General features: G+C 30.6%; 1 protein-coding gene across 1 annotated transcript; it reads left to right on the top strand.

The window, feature by feature from the left end:
• Positions 1-202: 202 nt before the first annotated feature.
• LOC114178606 (ADP-ribosylation factor 1) lies at positions 203-8,149 on the top strand. Its single transcript, XM_028064613.1, has 9 exons — positions 203-423; positions 550-731; positions 832-870; positions 1,240-1,302; positions 2,103-2,121; positions 3,684-3,795; positions 6,395-6,442; positions 6,746-6,876; positions 7,529-8,149. The coding sequence occupies exons 2-9, from the start codon at positions 629-631 to the stop codon at positions 7,560-7,562; spliced, it is 549 nt and encodes a 182-aa protein (XP_027920414.1). The 5' UTR covers positions 203-423; positions 550-628; the 3' UTR covers positions 7,563-8,149.
• The last annotated feature ends 11,449 nt before the right edge of the window (positions 8,150-19,598 follow it).

Genomic DNA, 19,598 nt, shown 5'->3' with positions numbered 1-19,598 from the left:
TATTTAAAATTATATAATTCGAAATAAACTTTTAAATTATACTATTTATGATTTATAATCATGGGCATTTTAATTTTCTTTTCGAGATATATATAAAAAGAAAAAAGAGTGGGTTGTCAAAGAAATTGTCCCAAATATCAATTCTGGAAATGGAACAGAAAGGCCGAGGCCCAAATTTCATCGTGGCAGGCTAATTCTAATTCTAAATGCAGGAAATGACAGTTGAGTTGAAAACGGGTTGCTATAGGTGCGAGATCCCAAAACCGAAAGGTGGAGGGCGAGGGAATCGAAACCATCTACTATTTATCTTCATTTTCTTCGTCTTCGTTTCTTCTTTTCCCATTTTCTATTTTCCATTCCTTTCTCCCTCACTGAAATCTCGCCCAACCGAATCGATCCTTCTACTTTCTTCGCGTTTCCAATGTATCGTCCTCGTTTCCTTCCTTCCACCATGGACGCCATTTAGATTCACACTCACATGCACTTCTCCTCAGCTTCACCCTTTCTGCTTCGAGATCTGATCTCATTCTCATTCTTTTTTTTTTCCAGAAAGAAAAATTCATTCCGTTACTGATTGATGTGGTAGTTGCAATTGCACTGTGTGAGCGTCCCTCTGCCGAATCGGAAGATGGGATTAGTGTTTACAAAATTGTTTTCCTCTCTCTTCGGTAACAAGGAAGCTCGAATCCTCGTTCTCGGCCTCGACAATGCCGGGAAAACCACCATCCTTTGTATGCTTCTTACCTCTTCGCTTCTCCCTCACCCTCACTGTCCAATTTGAATCTGCTGTTTCTCGATTTGATTCGTTTGAATTGTTACCTTCCTTTTCAGATCGGCTTCAGATGGGCGAAGTTGTCTCCACCATTCCAAGTACGTACTCGATCTTGCTTTATATTGACCCAAATCTTAACGTCCGTCTTTTCTATCTGGTTTTATTTTTGTAATTTTTTATTGGTTTCGTTGCTGGCAATATTTCGATTTTGGAAATTATTGACTAATGAGCGGTAATGAGCGGTCTTGTTTAAATTTTAGGTTCCTTTTATATTTATATGAGCTCGCTCACATTTCTTATTTAATATAGTTGTTTGGTTATACTATATTAAAATGCTAAAAATGTAGACAAAATTTTGAATTCTGTTATTTTAGTTATTTTATCTCTATATGTATTGCTTGCTGCTGGTAAACGTTTCCACTGCTTTTATGGCATTGTATAGTGATTGATTATATTATTTGGTGCAGCTATTGGGTTTAATGTCGAAACTGTGCAGTATAACAACATCAAATTTCAAGTTTGGGATTTAGGTAACGACCTTTGTCATCTTGATTCATCAAGTTCTGTACATTTTGGTACTTGTTATGAATATGTTTTCTCCGTTTACCACTGCCTATGTTGAACTAAACAAAATCTAGGACCAGTATTAGAGTCATAGAGATGACCAGAGTATAGTTTTAGAATTTACAAACATGATCAATGAGCAAGGTTCAAATTTTTATACTCAATAAGTTTTAATTAAAAATGGTGTACTACTAATTCAACAAATAAGCACGAATATGTTTGAACATATATTAATTTAAAGTGTTTAAATGTTCATTTAGCCTTTCTAAATGCTATAAGTTTCGTTTGACCCATTGCTTTTAAAATGTCGGTGGTATCTAGTCTCTGTCTCCCCCTTCCACAGTCCCTGTGTAAGTTTTCTGTCTTTTTCTCCATGATATTCTTCTATGTCATGCTAAATACAAGCAAACATGCATAGCCGTGTTTTAGACTTGAACTTTGTTAGTTTCATTACTGAGTGAGTGCAATACATTACAAATTAGTTTGCATAATTATGCCCTCCTTTGGCCATAGATATTTTTATCTATAAGTTTTTTTGAATGTTGATACAGTCCAAGTGAAGATAAAAGAAAAACCTAGACTATAACCTTCTATACATATCTACTTTTTATGTGTTGTTGGTTAAAGATTACTCTTTGGCTTCCATGTTTACATTGTTGTTCATAAATTACAAGCAAGTGAATTTATTTCCTGAGACTTAATATGCAATGGCATAGGAGGGATTATGTTAAATGCTAATTCAAATGTGAAACTTTTGTTTATACAGGTGGGCAAACAAGTATCAGGTAAACACTCTGGCATCATTCTTACTTCGTTTGACTGAGTGTAGGTGTATGATCTTTTTTTGTTTCTGCTAATATTTACTTTTAGCTCCTAGTACATACCTGTGAATTTTGATATCCTATAATGTCACTAGTTTATAAATTTTACCACTCTAATTCCTACATGATATGAAGTTTCACCACTGTAGTTTTGCACTTTGGCTCAATTATAATCTGCCATTGAAATTTGAACTTTCTATTCTTTAAAGGGCTGTTTTGTAATCATATAGCCCATCTACATGTCTTTTCTGTCCATGTTATCTTAAAATGCTCTCTGTTTCAAGGAGTTTCTATACCCAATGACAACCTCATTTTTTCCCTATATTACTTGTCACATGATAGGATGAAAAAATGTATGTGTAGATACCATCATAATGGACAAAAACTACCTGCATATTGAAAACTAAAGGGGTCAAACCATAAAATGGGATAAGAAATATAACCTTGATTGACATGTGTAACTATTCAAGGTTACTACAGGTTTTAATTGGTTGTTGAGCACCTAACATAACCCTCCTCCTTTACTTAGGCTTAGGGCTTACTGACCATGAAACTGTAGGCAGAGTTACTTAGTAGTCATAGTTGACGGGAAAACAATGTAACTGTGACATTGCTGTGCTTTCAGAGTATGTTAAGCTGTCACACTAGAAGGCACATGATACCAAATGATTGTATCAGGTTTTTTAAATAGCGAGCTGTAGTGGCTAGCTACCCTCTGCTACAGGGAGGAATATATTTGTGGATTTCATCAAAAATTGAAATCTAATAGTGATGAATACTTAACATTCTAAAAAAGACTTGGATTTTGATGAATATTGATGGTTCCTATAGGAAACTTGTATTTGATTTTTGCGGGTATTAATTTGTATGTTTTGTTTGAAACATCTATGACTTTTTATTGTTAATTGTGAAAGTCATTGATTTTGAAGCACTTGTATAATTTTTGACAATTTATATGTATAAATTGGAACCTATATAAAAATTTGAAAGTAGTTGCTATCCCTCTAGAGTGTTTTAGGGTTTAGCAGCTCAGCGCTGCTATTTGGGATTTGAAACAATGGATTGTATGAGTTATTGATAAGACAACCATCGTGCAAAAGATAACATGAAATTGGGTAAGATGGTTTAGATGTGTAAATAAGGGTATTGGGGACACTGGTGTGGAGAGCGGTTATTGTTCTGTGTCTTGTGAAAAGTGGTTGAGACAAGCTAAGTGCATTGGAGGAAAAATATTAATTTAATCTCATTGACTAATGTTGTTGAGAATTTGGTATTTAGCTAAGTTTATTGGTTTTTGTGTCATCCATATGATTGATCTCATCGAGTAAGGCTATTAATAGGAGGAGCAGGATGAATAAAAAATGGGAAAGTTGGATCAGTAGCAGTTTGAAGTTGAAGGGGAAAATTATGAAAAAAAGAAACCATACCCAGACATGTTGCATTGCCTTTATATATACTATAGCTGAAATGTCAATTTATTTCTCCAACCTTTTGTTATTTGATTATTTTTAATTTTTTTTAAATAGGCCATATTGGAGGTGCTACTTTCCAAATACTCAGGCAATAATATATGTTGTTGATTCAAGTGACGTTGATAGGCTTGTGATTGCTAAGGAGGAATTCCATGCAATTCTGGAGGTATTTGTCATTCTTGATTTCTATCGTGTGTATATTTATATTGACACACTCACAACACACACATATCACGATCTTTGTATTAAGAAGAATTAGGATGAGAAAAGTGTGCATGTGAACATGGCACATACAACTTGTTCAGAATAAATCTAGGTTTGGAGTGTAAAAGTGTTTAATTATCCTTAGATAAATGTGATGAAAATAAAAACGGTGTATATTTTCATTAAATACATCAAGAGAATTCATTCAAATAGTATCCAGATATCAGAATTAATAGTAGAAAAAACAAAATTACATTGTGTCTCAAACTTTTTAAGAAAGGAAGACCTAACACTTTCCTAATTGACAAGATTTTCTATCTAAAGCTATCATCTTCAACTTAGGCAAACTAAGGTGGTCCAAATGAATATGCAAAAGTTTTTGGACTGAAATTGCAAAATAAGATACCAAGGAACTTGGTTTCAGTAAATAAAGACCCCCATCCTTCTCCAATCAGACCCTTACCACATTCCTGTATAGCAAAGGAATTTGTAATAAAGGTCACACAACAATTCAAAGAACGAGTCAATGACTTGGATATGAAATTGTAATGATAATGGGAATGTACAAAAAATAATTTAAATTTAGTGAAGGAGATAAAGAAACCTTGCCAATTCCTTGAGATGTTACTTTGGATCCATTAGCGACAGTATAAAATGGGGAATTTTTGGAGAGTAAATGGAGGAAAATGAAGAAATATTACCAAAAGACATGGTATGAGGTACCTGTGTCAAGAATCTATAGACTATGATCTTCCATAGATTGATTGATGCATGCAATTGACACATTTGTATAGTGATTGTATAGTGGGTAAATTAAGTTAATATTATAATGATTGTATGACCCAACTCCTTTGGTAAATGAAAAAAAAAAATGTATGGGTTGATAAATATTTGACCCTAAGAGAATAAGAAAGAAAGATGACAGTTTTCAGTGCGGTGGTAGTTTTCAGAGAGTGACCTTTTTCAATTCTTTTGAGTGCAGTGAGAGTTTCCAGAGTCACCTTTTTTTTTGGGTGCAGTAGCAGTTTTAGAGGGAGACACCATTTACTAATTGGGCTTTAAAATGTTTTAAACGAAATGGGCTAAAATTTTAGGTTAAAAATGGGTCCCAATTCCAACCCATTAAAAAGCCCTAGGGCTGTCTATCTTTACTCACGAACACACACAAAGCAGCGTCGAGGCCATGCCACTGCCAGGTACTTTGAGGCCGTGAGAGTAGCCACTGAGAGAGACTTTGTTGTCCCGAGGTCTGTTGGCTTCTTTTCCATCATTGCTGGGAGGTGCCACTACAACAGGCATTGTCGCAAGAGTCGTTGCAACAAGAGTTGCCACCTGAGTAACATCTCTCTGCCCATGGATGTTGCGACTCAAGCTACCATTCAGGGAAATTCAGAGATCGAATTGTGTGATACTAACATGATAAGGGAACAAAACGAGTCTTCAATCGGTTCGTATTGTATAGTACTGTTTGTATCCTGTATTGTACGATACTTACTATCATTAGAGATAATTGTAATTATAAGATACATAGAAGAGGCAAGGCACTTCCTAAAACCCTAACCTTAAAATTGGGTTCACATATATAAAAAATAATAAAAGAAAACATTACATTTCTACAATTACTTGTCATTTTGAATACTGATCTAAGAACTTGGTTCGCATACTTATAATATTCCTGTACTCATAAGTAATCGGTATTGTAGAAGAGTGGTGATACTAAATTGCATTTCTAAGCTTTATTAGTTTAGTGAACCTTCAACAATGGCTTAGGATGTAATAGAGTAATGTTTCATGTATTATATGGAATAGAAATTTATCCATAAGCTAAATAGGATATATTTTTTTATAGCTATAAGAACATCAAGTGATATATGGTATTGAATATTAAGCATTAAAGTGAACAAGAGCATAGCGTAATATTTTGCAAAGATGAGAATGTTGAGTTTGATTCATGGATAAATAAATGATCATACAAGAAAAGATAAGATCATCGTGAATGAATGTTTCGAGAAAGTAGGAGTTGAATCTATTGTGGATCAGAGGGTACAAACAAGCCTGAGAGACGGTTTGGATATATGAAAAAAAGACTAATGGAAGTTTCACTTCGACAGGATGATCAGATAGGATAGAACCATAATTAGAGGAACACCTAGACAAACTTAGAATAAAACCGATACAAATTATTTATATCTAAATGGCTTTTTTGTGAAGAATTGGGATTTAATATATCTGCGTAGAGAGCATCATTCCATGTAGCCGCTTACAGCTAGTTGGGAAAGAGTTTGTTGTTGTTCAAGGTTTAGTAACTATAATAGGGTTCTGAAGTGGTTTCCACCACTCAAAGTTCATACAATATACAGATTGATTCTCAATTTCATTCTAGTTATTCTATAATTGATTTTTTTTATTCGACATATCATTTTGAGTTTTAGATGTGTTGTACTCTCGTTAATTGATTCTGTTTTCTATTCTTCCGTAGCCCTGGTTATTGCCTGTGATTGTGATTTCAGGTTTTCATAAATAATACTTAATACTAAATTGTCTCTGAACCGTTGCTACAGGAGGAAGAACTAAAAGGTGCTGTTGTTCTCCTTTTTGCAAACAAACAGGTCAGAGTTTGATCCATATTTTTTTGGATTCTCGTATTTCCCTAGGGAAATAAGGAGATAATGAGTATGTAAAAAAGTTAGGAAGCTGATATTCTCAGTAGGAGGAAAATGGATAGCAACAAACTTTCCAACACATTCTTTATTGGCTGAAATTTATTGCAAACTACAATTTTGTGATGCAAAAGGATAGTTTTAAGTTGTGCCTAATTACTATTGCATGCCATATACCTTGTGTGGAAAACTGAAATTTTGAAAAATAAATGTATCAATTTGTTTTAAATTGTCTTTTTTCTCCGTACACAGGACCTTCCTGGTGCACTTGATGATGCTGCAGTGACGGAGGCTCTAGAGCTACACAAGATAAAAAATCGCCAATGGTCTATTTTCAAAACTTCTGCAATAAAAGGAGAAGGACTTTTTGAGGGCCTGGACTGGTAAGTCAAACTAAACTAAAGGTTGTTTCAAGGGAATTATGATTTGAAATGTCCATAGATATTAGGTACCTTTGCTATATAATTGCTTTTTAGTTTTCATTTCTTTTCTATATTTTTAGGATTTTTTTCTCTCCGTATATCCCCTTTCCTTTTACTCTCTTATTTTGTGACAAAAGGAAAAACTATAACAATTTGTATGGATCTCTTATCTCCATAGAATAAAGTGCAGATAATTGTTATTTTCTAATACATGACTGTCGAGTTACTTATGTCATTTTACCTGAATAGATATATTCTAATGAGCAAAATATGTAAGGCTGAAAGTACATATGTTTCCTGACAGAGAACCCTATATAATAATATAATATCACTGACCTGGCGTGAGGTTTTCATTTTTCGTCATTCCTGTAAATATGAAGCTACCAAGGTTTAGAAAATATGAATGGTAACTTTGCTTATATTGGTTTTTCGAAAATCTGAATTTGTATCATTTCCTTATGTGGTTCTTATCTGCAGATGTCAAATATTGTACACAATGTTAACATAATATCTTCTTTTAAATATTACGCTGCCTCTAACTATAATACATCATACCTTCTTTACAAATCGTAGTTATAATTTTGGGCAATATTAATGTGAGCTTGTTATATAGGTTGAGCAACACACTCAAATCTGGGGGTGGCTAAAGTTGTCCAGCTTCAGTGAAATGATTGAATTCAGAAGAAAGGTTGACAGGCGTATTTTTGGTATCTCTTTCACTGTGAATCATGTTATAATAATAGATTAAAGCTCGCACACATGCGTTTGATTCCGTTTTCTATTTACAGTTAAAGGTGTGAATGATGGTCATCGGTTGTATTTTCGATGTTTTTTTTTTTTTTTTCATTTTATTTTTAAGCCAGTGTCTTGGTTCCCGTAATAGCAGTAGCTGAATGGTTTCTAAGGAAAATTTTCTCGTCTAATGTTGTGTAATCGAGCTACATGGGTTTACACTTAATGTGGTTGACGTAAAGATGATTCCATGAGGTAGTTTTGTCAATGATACCGGCTGATGATGACAAACCTTCAAAGCTCTCTGGTGGCGATGAGGACCGAAAAGCTATTGTTGACAAGGTGAATCATGGTAGCAAATTTTTACTTAGTGTAAAATGTTTTAGGATGATATGACAATTTTCTTTGGATTTTGGATTTAATATTCCTGTTATCTAAAAGTAACCTTTGGTTCGAACTATAAGTCGGATTGGATACCTAATTTGGGGCAAAAGTTTCTTAATGCCTGTTTTTATATTTCTCACAGGATTAAATGGTAATTTTGTTTGAGGAAGAGTTTTAACTCGCACAAAAAGTTGGACTTTGAAGAAAAGAAACACTATATACTAGGTGAATAAAATTTAATATTTTTTCATGAAAAAAAATCATCGCCATCGAATGCCCAAGACGAATGATGAAGAATCTCCTATCGTATGTGAACGAAGTGCTTAACTCCCCCTTTTCTTTTGGCCCATAAAACCTTCACCTTCGAGCACTCTATATGGTAACCTTATAATACTATTGAAAGTATTAAAGCACACCAATTCTTTTTATCATGAGTAATAATTTAAAATATTCAATTTTATCGTCACTGATTCTATGTTGACGTGTACTACATTTTTACTTTCTTATTAATAATTGGACATGTGTTTATTGTAGATATCTATCTTTTAATTATTTTGAAAATATTAATTTTAGTTATATAGTTTTTGAAAATATAATAATTATTAATACATTTGTTGCATGTGTACATTCCAATTTTTGTTCCTTAAGGTCTACACTTTTAAGAATAAGAGGTATAATGACAGAGATAAAAACATTGTACTATTTTTCATTATGATGGACAAAATTTATAACAATAAAAAAGTATACAACTATTGATTACTATCAACTTAATAGGACTATATTTATTATTATTATTATTAATTATTTGTAAGATTATCTAATAAATTTAAAAAATAATTTATAACGTTATTTTATTAAGAGTTCAAGATGTTTTTCTTATTAAAATATTATAAGAAATTGTATTTTGCCTTTAAATTAAATTATTATACTTTATGACAGTAAATGTAAAACATCATTCTTGACCTAGAGGATACATGGAATAAGATGACAAATGGAGTTTCATAATAAACTAAAATATAATTTTTTGTTGAGAAAATGTTTTACGTAATTTTCATAAAAATACAGATACGACATACTTCTATAATGTAATTTAAAGATTAGACACATTTTTTCTTTAGAGACTTAATTTTATTATTAATTATAAGTCATAAAAATATAATAAATTGTTTTAATTTTAATCAATATTCATGAAATCATTATTTTTAACTATTCTACTTCTTTAAATATATTCTAAAGCAACTAATTTAAAAAATATGCAACGTTGAAAATAATATCAATATAACATTTAATACTAAATATTTATAACATTTTACATTTTTTTTTACATTTTTACATTTTACATTTTGAATAGGATGAAATAATGGTCAGTATTTTATCAATTATAAGTTGAATAAAAATATAATGAATTGTTTTAATTTTAACCACTGTTTATGAAATCATTAGTTTTAACTATTCTTCTTTTTCTTAAAATATTTTAATGCAACTAATTAAAAAATTATACAAAGTTAATTATAAATATTAATATAACGTTTAATATTATCATTGAATTTATATATTTACAACAATTTAAATTTTGAATAGATGGAAATATTATATAATATATTATATTAATTTATAAATCGAATCCAAATATAATGAGTTGTTTTAATTTTAAGTCATAATTATGAAATCATTATTTTTAACCATTCTTCTTCTTTAAATATATTTTAAATTAGAAAAAAGTGATAATTAATATTAATATAATAATTAATATTATCATTGAATTTATATATTCACAACATTTTAAAATTTCAATAAAATGGTATAGTAAATATTAAATATATTTTGGTTTGAAACCTAATTATTATAACAAAACTTAATAGTGAGTTATTATCATTATAGTTGTTAATAAAACAGACAAAAAAATTATTAAATAATAATCAATTATTTAGAAAAAAAAATAGTTATTATATTGATTAAGTTTAATATTATTTTATAAATTAAAATTTATTGGTATTTAAAATAATATTTATTATGCATAAAAGTTATAATTAGTCTATGAATTAGAGTTTAAATTTTAATTTTTCAAATTTTCTTTCTCATTAAAAGTAGATTAATATAACAAAGATTATTATTGATCTGATTTTACTTTAGAATAAGTTATCCTTCTCATTTTAGCTCTTTCAAGTTATCTTTTTTTTTTTTTTTTTATTATGGATGGTATCAGGTAGGATGGATCTTAGTTATCCTCCAGGAGTATGGCTCCTCGAAATTTTTTAAATTTTGTGTACTATATAATATTTATAGAAATTAAATTAGATAGGTTTCTTTATATAAAGTATAATATTTAATTTTAATAAGTAATAAGACATAAAATTAAATATAAAAAGTATAAAAAAGTTATTCAGATATTTTTTATGTTATCTTTTATTGTCTTTTAAGTTTCTCATATATTGTATTCATCTTCTATTCTTGCATGTCTTTTTTTATTTTTGAAAAAAAAAAAAAGTTAGACACAAATTCATTCTTTCTACTTTCATTTCTCATTTCTGATCTATTCTCTTCTGTTTTGTAAGATAAAAAAGATAACTCTTTCTTGTGTCTTAATAGTTAAATATCTTTAATGATTTTTTTTTCATCTCATGAGTTTTTTGTATATTTTTTTTTTATGGATATAGAATAAGAAGTTATGTACTATATGTTTTTCATAAACATTTTTTAATTGTAACTTGATTATCATACATTTTTCTTTTAGTAATTACATTTCTCAATTTTTTTATTAGATTTTAATAAATTATATTTTAGTCTTAAAACTTTTAAATATATATATATATATATATATATATATATATATATATATATATATATATATATATATATTGATGAAGAATAAAATAATAGAATCATTTTTTTTGAAGTGATAAAAGAGAAGATACCCATGGAGATGAAAAACAAGACAAATTTACTTCTTCACATATTTTCAATAATGATATCAAGCATCCAATTGTTGAATTAGAGAAACCTTTTTTTAAGATTTTTAAGACTCAAAGAATTAGGCAGGGGAGTTTCATTTTAATTCTTTGGAAATTCCAGAAAAAGTATCAAATAATATCCAATGAGTGAAAGAGATGAAATTAGAAAAACTTATTTAAAATAGATTTCATAGCAAATACAACTTCAAAGTTATCATTTTTCTAAGGAGAAACATACAAGGAGATTTCAATACTAAATTATATATAATTTTGTTATATTAGAGTGACAATATATATATATAAATTTTTTGAGTATAATCAATAATAACAAGTAGTCACTACAAGATAATCATTCAATAACAACCAATTTGAGATACAAAAAGTTATTAGTCACTATATTAACTAATTTAGATACCAATTCATGAACTAAAAATTATTAGTATCTAAAATACTCTCTATTATAAATAAAAAATGGCTAGATATGTTTTAGTCCCTAAACTTGGACGCGAAATTGAAATTCGTCTTTGCATCAAATTTTGATACATCTTGGTGGTCTTCAAACTTCAAATATGAAAGAATGTAGTTTTTTTTAACTCAACGATATCAATTTTTTTTTACATGTTAAAAGGTTTTCAAAGTTGACATTTGAGTTGGAAAGTGTCAAAAGGTGTAATAAACTTATATGTCAACCTAAAGTGTCGTTTAAAATGTCAAAAAAGTTTCACGCAATTAGGTTCGAAGGTCTATGTCCATTTATTTTTAAAGAGTTTGATATATATATATATATATATATATATATATATATATATATATATATATATATATATATATATATATATATTCATTTTTAAAATTTGAAGATCAAGTTGTATCAAGGTTTGGGACAGTGACAAATTCTAATTTTACATTCAAGTTTAGGAACAAAAATATATTTAACCCAATAAATAATAATAGTTAGTTTGTAAATTTGGTTCTAAATTACAACATTGACAACTAATGTTAGAGACTAATTTAGAATTAATTATATTAAGTAACTGAAATTGGGTAGCTAATATTACTCTAATTTACAAATCAATTATAATATTTTATTAATATTAGAAATTATTTTAGATACTAATAATTTTTAATTTGTAAAATAGTCTCTAATTTAGTCAATATAATGACAAATTATTTTTTGTTTCTAAATTTAGTTGCTATTAAATAATTTTCTTGCGGTGAGAATTCAGTAAATATTAACATTTGGTTGGAAATGAAATATGTAAATACGATCATAATATTGCATAAGAGTTTAGAAACTAGCTACTTTTAGTTTGTGATGTGGTTATGTTTCGATTGAATTTAAGATAATCAGTTTGGAGGAAAGACGTGAATTTATAAATTTTTTGAGGTTTTACATTAGAAGTTGATTGAGTTTTGAAATTGACAAAACTTGAAATAAGTTAGTTTGTTGGTTTTATTTTGGTATTGAACTTATATATTGAGTAACCATTTGGAGTTAGAGATAGCTTTGTTGAGATTGCAATATTATATTGATGTTGTAAATGGTAAAATGTGTATATAGTGGTGTTTTTTATTTTCTTGAGGGAAATGTTTTAAAAAAAATTATTGATTATTGTAGAATTTTATTTTACAATTCTACATACTTTGGTTTTTGATTTATTTTTTTTCAAGTGAGAAATTTTCATTTAAACAAAAATAAGATAGAAACATAAGACTTGTTATATGGAGTTTCCTTACGTGGGAAAAAAAATCCCTCAATAGAGGTAGAGAACACAATCTTTTCTTTGATGTTTTATTGTTTAAGCTAGAAATCCTAACAAAAGCCAATCTTCCTTTTTGTTGTTGGATTTCATTTAAGTGAGATGGTATGGCTCAAATAAATTTTATAGAATGAAATTGATATGATTTTCAGATGATAAATGTTAATTATATTTATATATAATAAACAAGAATATTTAAATATGTTATTGATTAATGATGTGAGATATGTTGTGTCTTCTTAATGATAAGTCGTGTTATATTTTATGTGTCAACTAGTACAAGGGATTTGTGTTTATAAAATTCTTAAGTACTTTATGATATTATTCTATTATGTATATCATCTTCAAAGTAATATGAAAATATATTTATAATGTTATGTACATAGAGAAATGTATAATTGTAATGCATGTGATATGTAATTATATGATATACATAATGATGTATATGTTGTATGTAGATATCTAATGTGATAATATAGTATTTGTTGGTGTGTTGTCAGTTTGTGAGTATGCAATGAGGATAATTGGGATTGTATTTTGTAATGTTAAATATAAAACATGCTACAAAAAGAAATATGTTAGTGACGATGTACTCACATGAATAAGACATAAAGTGGTGAGAAAATGAAGAGAGTTATTGTATAACAGCTTATCATGAAAGGTGTAAGTGATCACATTAACATAAAAACTTTAGGTCACTTTGATTGTAGTGACGATTGAGTCAAGTGGTTAGTCTCTGGTGAAATATCTTAAAAAATACGTAGAACGTAATGAATTTGTTTTTGAATAATTGAGATGTAATTGAAAATTCTAATATTTTGAATGAGTGATTTATTGTGTTTGTTATATAATGTAAGAATGTGTGTACAATATTAGTACTGTGAGATATGAGATATGAGATGTGAATGATGAAATTTTGATGTGAATATAAAATTGTGTTGTGAGATTGATGTTATTTAAATTATATCATTTTAGTGTGAAGTTATGATTATATTTGACATGAAAGCAACTAACTCTACTAGTAGCAACAACAAAAAATATGTATCTAAGCTAGGAGGATTATTAATTATCCTACTAGTCTTTTGGTTTGGTATATAAACATTGTATATACTTTTTAAAAACACATGTTTCCAAGATTTAGGACTCTGTATAACAAGTTATGTAGATTGTAACATCCCATTTAATGGATAAATTTTAATAAACAAAACATTACATAATCATAATATATGAAATAGAGCATCGACATAAAGTATATAAGAATCAACCTTTTACAACTATTCAAAATATATCAAGATAGAAGTACCATAGGCATAGAAAAATGCCATAAGCATGTTTCATAAAGCAAAACAATTTCGCAAAAGATTACTCACAAAGCAAGGAATTACAGGGGAAAAGCAGTTCCAAAAGGTGTTTGAAATAGGTATAACAATTATGCCTAAATTAAACAACAACATCTCTGTCATCTGCACGATCACCAGAAGTTTTCACATTTGCTCACACTAACATTGGTGATCATCGCAAAAAGGAAGAAGCCAAACAAGAAATAGACACAGAGAAATGATAAGCTAGTGAAAAATAATTTTAACATATAACTAAGCAAGCATATTATAAACAGGCAAATCAGTAATCACACAAAACATGTGATAACAAACAATGAACAACCCTCTAACTCAATTATCAATTATCTGATACATGTAGTGAAATCGGATTCACTAGATGTTTGCACTTATGTTGGCCTCTACTACTCTGCAGAGTCATTGCCTATCACGCACAAGGTTAGTTCACGATCATCTAAGGTCATTATCCTGCAAAAGACTAGGACCTCTTGCTTCTCTCACCACATGAACTGGTCTACTCTATGTGAGTCTGACCGATTCATTAGAGTGTCAAGATGCAACCTTACTTGAATCCTTAAGTCACCACACACACTACTTTATCATCAAAAGGGATTTCCCCATGAAATTTCCACACATAATTCACATATTATCTCATGACATTATCATCTCATTCCCAACATATGAAATATAGTTCCAAATACCACACAATACATGCACAACATCATTTATCATACCTAAAGTAGCCAATCATAGAAGAGAGCAAGTAATAGCACATATCCATGCACCATTCTCGCTCAAGCTAGAAGCCTTCGCTTGAGCGATAGAAGTTCTCTCGCTTAAGCTAGGCATTCTGGCCTGAGCGAGAGCTCGAACAGTGGCACTGTGAGTTTTTTGCAAGTTCACGCTTAAGCGGGACCTTCTCGCCTGAGCGAGATTGCTCCTCGCTCAAAACTAAAGCTCCTCGCCTGAGCAACAACTCGAGCAGAGGCATAAGTGAGTTTCTGCTACTCTCGCTTAGGTGAGAACTGCTAACTTGGGTGAGAATAGCAGGTTTCTCACCTGCTCACACATGCAGATCTAGAAACTCAAGCACAACACCACCCAACATATTTTCAATCAACACAAACGTCAAACAAGCATTTAAAAATATGATTCAACAACCAGCAGACATGCAATACTCTTAAAAGCTTTATACTCTAGCTTCCCTTACCTCGAAACCAAAAGTAAAACTATAAGAGGAGAAAATCCTTAATGGAAAAGCACCTAAACTTGGAACAACTTAAGGAGCTGAAAACAGAGACAAAGGTGCCTGAAATGAGGCTCTAAGGAAGGTCCTAAACCTGAACTAACACAACCAAACTGAAAAAGAAGAAAAAACACTAAATTTTGGTGTTCAACTTACATGGAGGGAACGTTCGGTTTCTGTTCCAAGGAGAGCAAAAGTGAAAGAACTGTTATGGTGAATGAGAAGACTTAGTGAGAAGTGCAATGCAAAAAACTGAAGAGATTTCTTATAGGAAACAAGTGGAATGACTTTGGCCCTTTTTAATCAACTGGACCCAAAGATTTTTAAAACGAAAGTGGGCTTCCCATAGATCATCTATTTTTCAACTAGTTTAGTTAGGTGTATTTGAGACATTAAGTATATCTATAAAATAGAATCAGTTAGTAAATAAAATGTTAGTATTTAATAACAAAATATGATTATTTGTCAAAATTATATTAAAGTAACATTAATGTCATTAATTTAAATTAATATATCCTACTACAATTACAAAATTAAAAGTTAAATCAACGCGAAAAGAAAAATTCAAGTCTATTTTCCGATATAAATAGATTGATGGAGTAAAGAAAATAACTAAACTCAAGTTTGAAAACTGAGAAACCCATGGTAAGATTTGTCTTTTTAGTTTAAAGAATAGAGATAACATAAATGGAGAATGAATGTTTTTCTTTCCTTTTATGAACTTATTTGGAGTTAGTTTTTGAAAAATAGATTTATAATATTTTATATTTTATTTGTTATAGAACTTCGTATTTTTAAAATTCTAAATTATCAATTATTTTCTTTAAAATTCTAGATTTGGTTGTTTATCTTTTTTAACAATCAGACTTTTGAGTATAAATTAAGTTAGGTGAATCATAGTATTGATCGGATTTTATCACATGTGATTTTCTATATTCCTTAGCATATTTGAGTTTTGAATTGTGTCTTCCTAAATCAATTGAAGAATAATATTTTTATTCTAGATTAAGCTAGCAGTTAGGTTTTTAGTATACAGATTTTTATAATGAAACTTTTGGATGATTAATTTTATTATGGGAGCTAGCAATTTCTAATCTTGAATTTTCTTAGCCATAAAATAATTAAAGTTATCATTTGAAATTACGAGGTAAACTATTATTATTAGTTTTTTTCTTCTGAGATTAATCTTAGTTTCAAAGCTTTACCACTTCTTCACTACGTTCCGGATATTTGATTCTGCTGCGGTCTCTTGAATTTAAGGAAGTGTTCGGTTACGACAGACTATAATAATTACAATAAATTTAAAAATATTTCACCTATATTTTTAATTTATAGAATTTATTTTTGATAGATCTTCATAGCAAAAAAATACGTGAATTATAATATTTTGACAAATTTTTTTAATAAAAGTTGATAAATTTTATTTTTTAACATATATTAATTTTTATTTTCTTTTTTCAAGTTACATCAAACATTTTTTTTATCTATTTATCACAAGTACATTATTAAAATTTTATCTAAAAAACTTCATTAAAAAATAATTTTCCAAAATACATAACCTTTTAATGTGGTTGATGTGGAACCAAAACTGAGAAAGACAAACATTAATATAATTGAGCAGGTACATGAATAAACTGCGGAAGAACAAAAAAGAGAAGTCATGTACTTGTCATGTTTATCGGTTTTCTGTCTAAAGTGGTTGAATCATCAATTTTAGAAATCATTATTAAGACCAAGTACTGTTATTGTTCAAGTAATATTTTCCATCCCTATAGCTTAAACTACGACTTAGCAAGAAATAATACTACTACCTCTCACTAGTGCAGAAATTGATTTTTACCTCGCCTTATATGCTTCGGTTGTCCAGGAACCGAAGCATATAATGGCGCGGTGGCATTTTTGCAATTTCAGACAACTTTTATGCATCGGTTCAGCTTAACCCGAAGCAAAAGAGATGTATATGCTTCGGTTCGCCAAAAACCGGTGCCAAAGGAGGCTCATATGCTTCGGTTACACAGACCCGAAGCCAAAAACCCACTAGTCGTTACCTCTTTGGCCTCGGGTGGGTCTGAATCGGTGCCAAATAGGGCTATATGCCTCGGTTCAATTAATAACCGAGGCCATATGGTTTAATTAGGGCACCAAATTCGCGAGCCCCCTTTCTCTTCTTCTTCCCCGCGCCCCTCTCTGCAACAGTACCCTTTCTCTTCTCCCTCTGGCATGGTTGTTCCAGGCGCAGTGGTGATGGTTGGATGCGCTGCTGCCTGTGCTTCTTCTTCTCCTGTGATGTGGCTGTGCGACGGAGATGGTGGAGCTGCGGTGGCTAGTGCAGGTTCCATGGCTCGTTGACGCTGCTGTTGCAGGTTGTGTGTCGCGGCGCAATCAAGCTTTGCGTGAGCGTTAATGGTGCATATCAGTGTTGGAGCATTGCGAAGAATGCATCTTGCTCACGTTGCTGCAATGGAGGCGTTGGTCGCAGTTTCAGATCTGCCAGATCTGCGGAGCGTTGATGATGGTTCGAATCTGGCTCGCGTGCAGGCAGTGGATCTGTGTTGATGGTGAACGTTGCAGGTGCTGCCTTGGTGGTTGCAGGTCCAGACAATGCTGTTGCTATTGCGGAACGCTGGCTGTTGTTGCGGTGCCGGAACTCGCGGTCACGGTGGAAGAAGATGGTGGTGGCTGCTGCTTTTCGCTGGCGAGGTTACAGAACACTATGGCTCCGGTTCATTTAGAACCGAGGCATAAAAGGAATTTTATGGCTTCGGGTAACGACCGAGGCCAAAAGGGGTGTCTTTAGGCCTCGTCCCAATATGCCTCGGTTCCAGACCCGAGGCAAAATGAGAAAAACAACCGGGGCAAAAAGCCCTTACTGCACTAGTGTCTTATCGTTCCTCAAAAATACACATTATTCATAGAGTAAGTTTTGTTTTATTTTATGTAATTAATTGTATTAGGTATATGCAATAATTAAATATGATAGGGCTATGTATAAAGATGAATTAGATTTATCATATTGAGAAATTACCTAGATGTTGATTTGATCTATGAAAGAATGGATTAATATTAATATAACTCAGATATGATTTCAGATATGGAATTTTTCCAACTTCAAATTTATTAAAATAAGATTGTTAAAATCTAATTATTACATTTGAATTATTATTTATTCTATAATTTAAAATTCTTATAACAATTTTATTTTTTTTAAATATATCAAAAATTTTAAAATAGTCAACTTGATTTTCGGATTATAGAATATGTGTTAATATTATAGTGTTTGATCTATTCTCACATCGCTTATTGTGAGATGTGGTTTTCACTTATTATGAGATGTGGTTCTCTATGTTGCTATATAAGAGATCCTTTGTGATGCTTGATACACACCAAATTTTACAAAGAGTCTCTTATATAGCAAAATAGAAATCACATCTCACAATCCTAAACGATGTGGAACTATATCAAACATCATAATACTAACAATTCTTCCATTTGGGGTTTGTAAACTTAAGCGATGTGGAACTAAATTAAACACTATAATACTAATAATTCTCTCACTTGGGGTTTGTAAAGTTTGGTGTGTATCAAGTTTTACAAAGGGTCTCTTATTTAGCAAAATTGGACATCTCACAATCTTAGACGATATAGGACTAAATTAAGCACCATAATAATTCTTTCACTTGGGGTTTGATTTACATTACCACCTACTATAATGTCTTCATCATCAGATGTAGAACTAAATCAAACACCATAATAATGATTCCATTTGGGGTTTGATTTACATTACCACCTAGTGTAATGTCTTCATTATCAATTTTCTTGAAGGCCAATTGAGACAATGCAAAGCCTTAACTTAGTTGTTGTGACAGTCTTGATCAACATATCGGCTGGATTTCTGCACCTAAAATCTTTAACAAAAATAAGTCTCCATCATTTATCAAGTTTCTTATAGAATGATACTTCAATTGAATGTGCTTGCGTCTAGAATGAAAAATTAGATTTTTAGCAAGACAAATAGCACTTTTATTGTCGTTAAACAACAAATGAAGACCCATAAACTCATTGTCTTAAGATTTTGGGTTGAGAGTGGTTGTGGTTAGGCTCAAGTCTCATTGGTATTGTATCCCCCAATGAACCTCCTCCTCGAAAGACCTAACAAGTGGTATTAGAGCCCATGGTTAGTCTTGGTGACCAACTTAGACGAGTACAATGTCCCCCCTGTATTGAAAGTCTTCCTAGTAAAGGGTTCCAGGTAAGCGTGTCCCGTTAAGAAGAA

This window comes from Vigna unguiculata, chromosome 3 (genome assembly GCF_004118075.2).
Source record: "Vigna unguiculata cultivar IT97K-499-35 chromosome 3, ASM411807v1, whole genome shotgun sequence".
Lineage (NCBI taxonomy): Eukaryota > Viridiplantae > Streptophyta > Magnoliopsida > Fabales > Fabaceae > Vigna > Vigna unguiculata.
The sequence above is the reverse complement of the archived record's forward strand: the minus strand, read 5'-3'. Positions and strand labels throughout refer to the sequence as shown.

Bases quoted from the DNA above. Each gene is read 5' to 3' on its own strand.
- LOC114178606 (XM_028064613.1), top strand. From the start codon at position 629: ATGGGATTAGTGTTTACAAAATTGTTTTCCTCTCTCTTCGGTAACAAG. The intron at 732-831 runs GTATGCTTCTTA...CTTCCTTTTCAG, and splicing joins CGGGAAAACCACCATCCTTT to ATCGGCTTCAGATGGGCGAA. The intron at 6,443-6,745 runs GTCAGAGTTTGA...CTCCGTACACAG, and splicing joins TCCTTTTTGCAAACAAACAG to GACCTTCCTGGTGCACTTGA.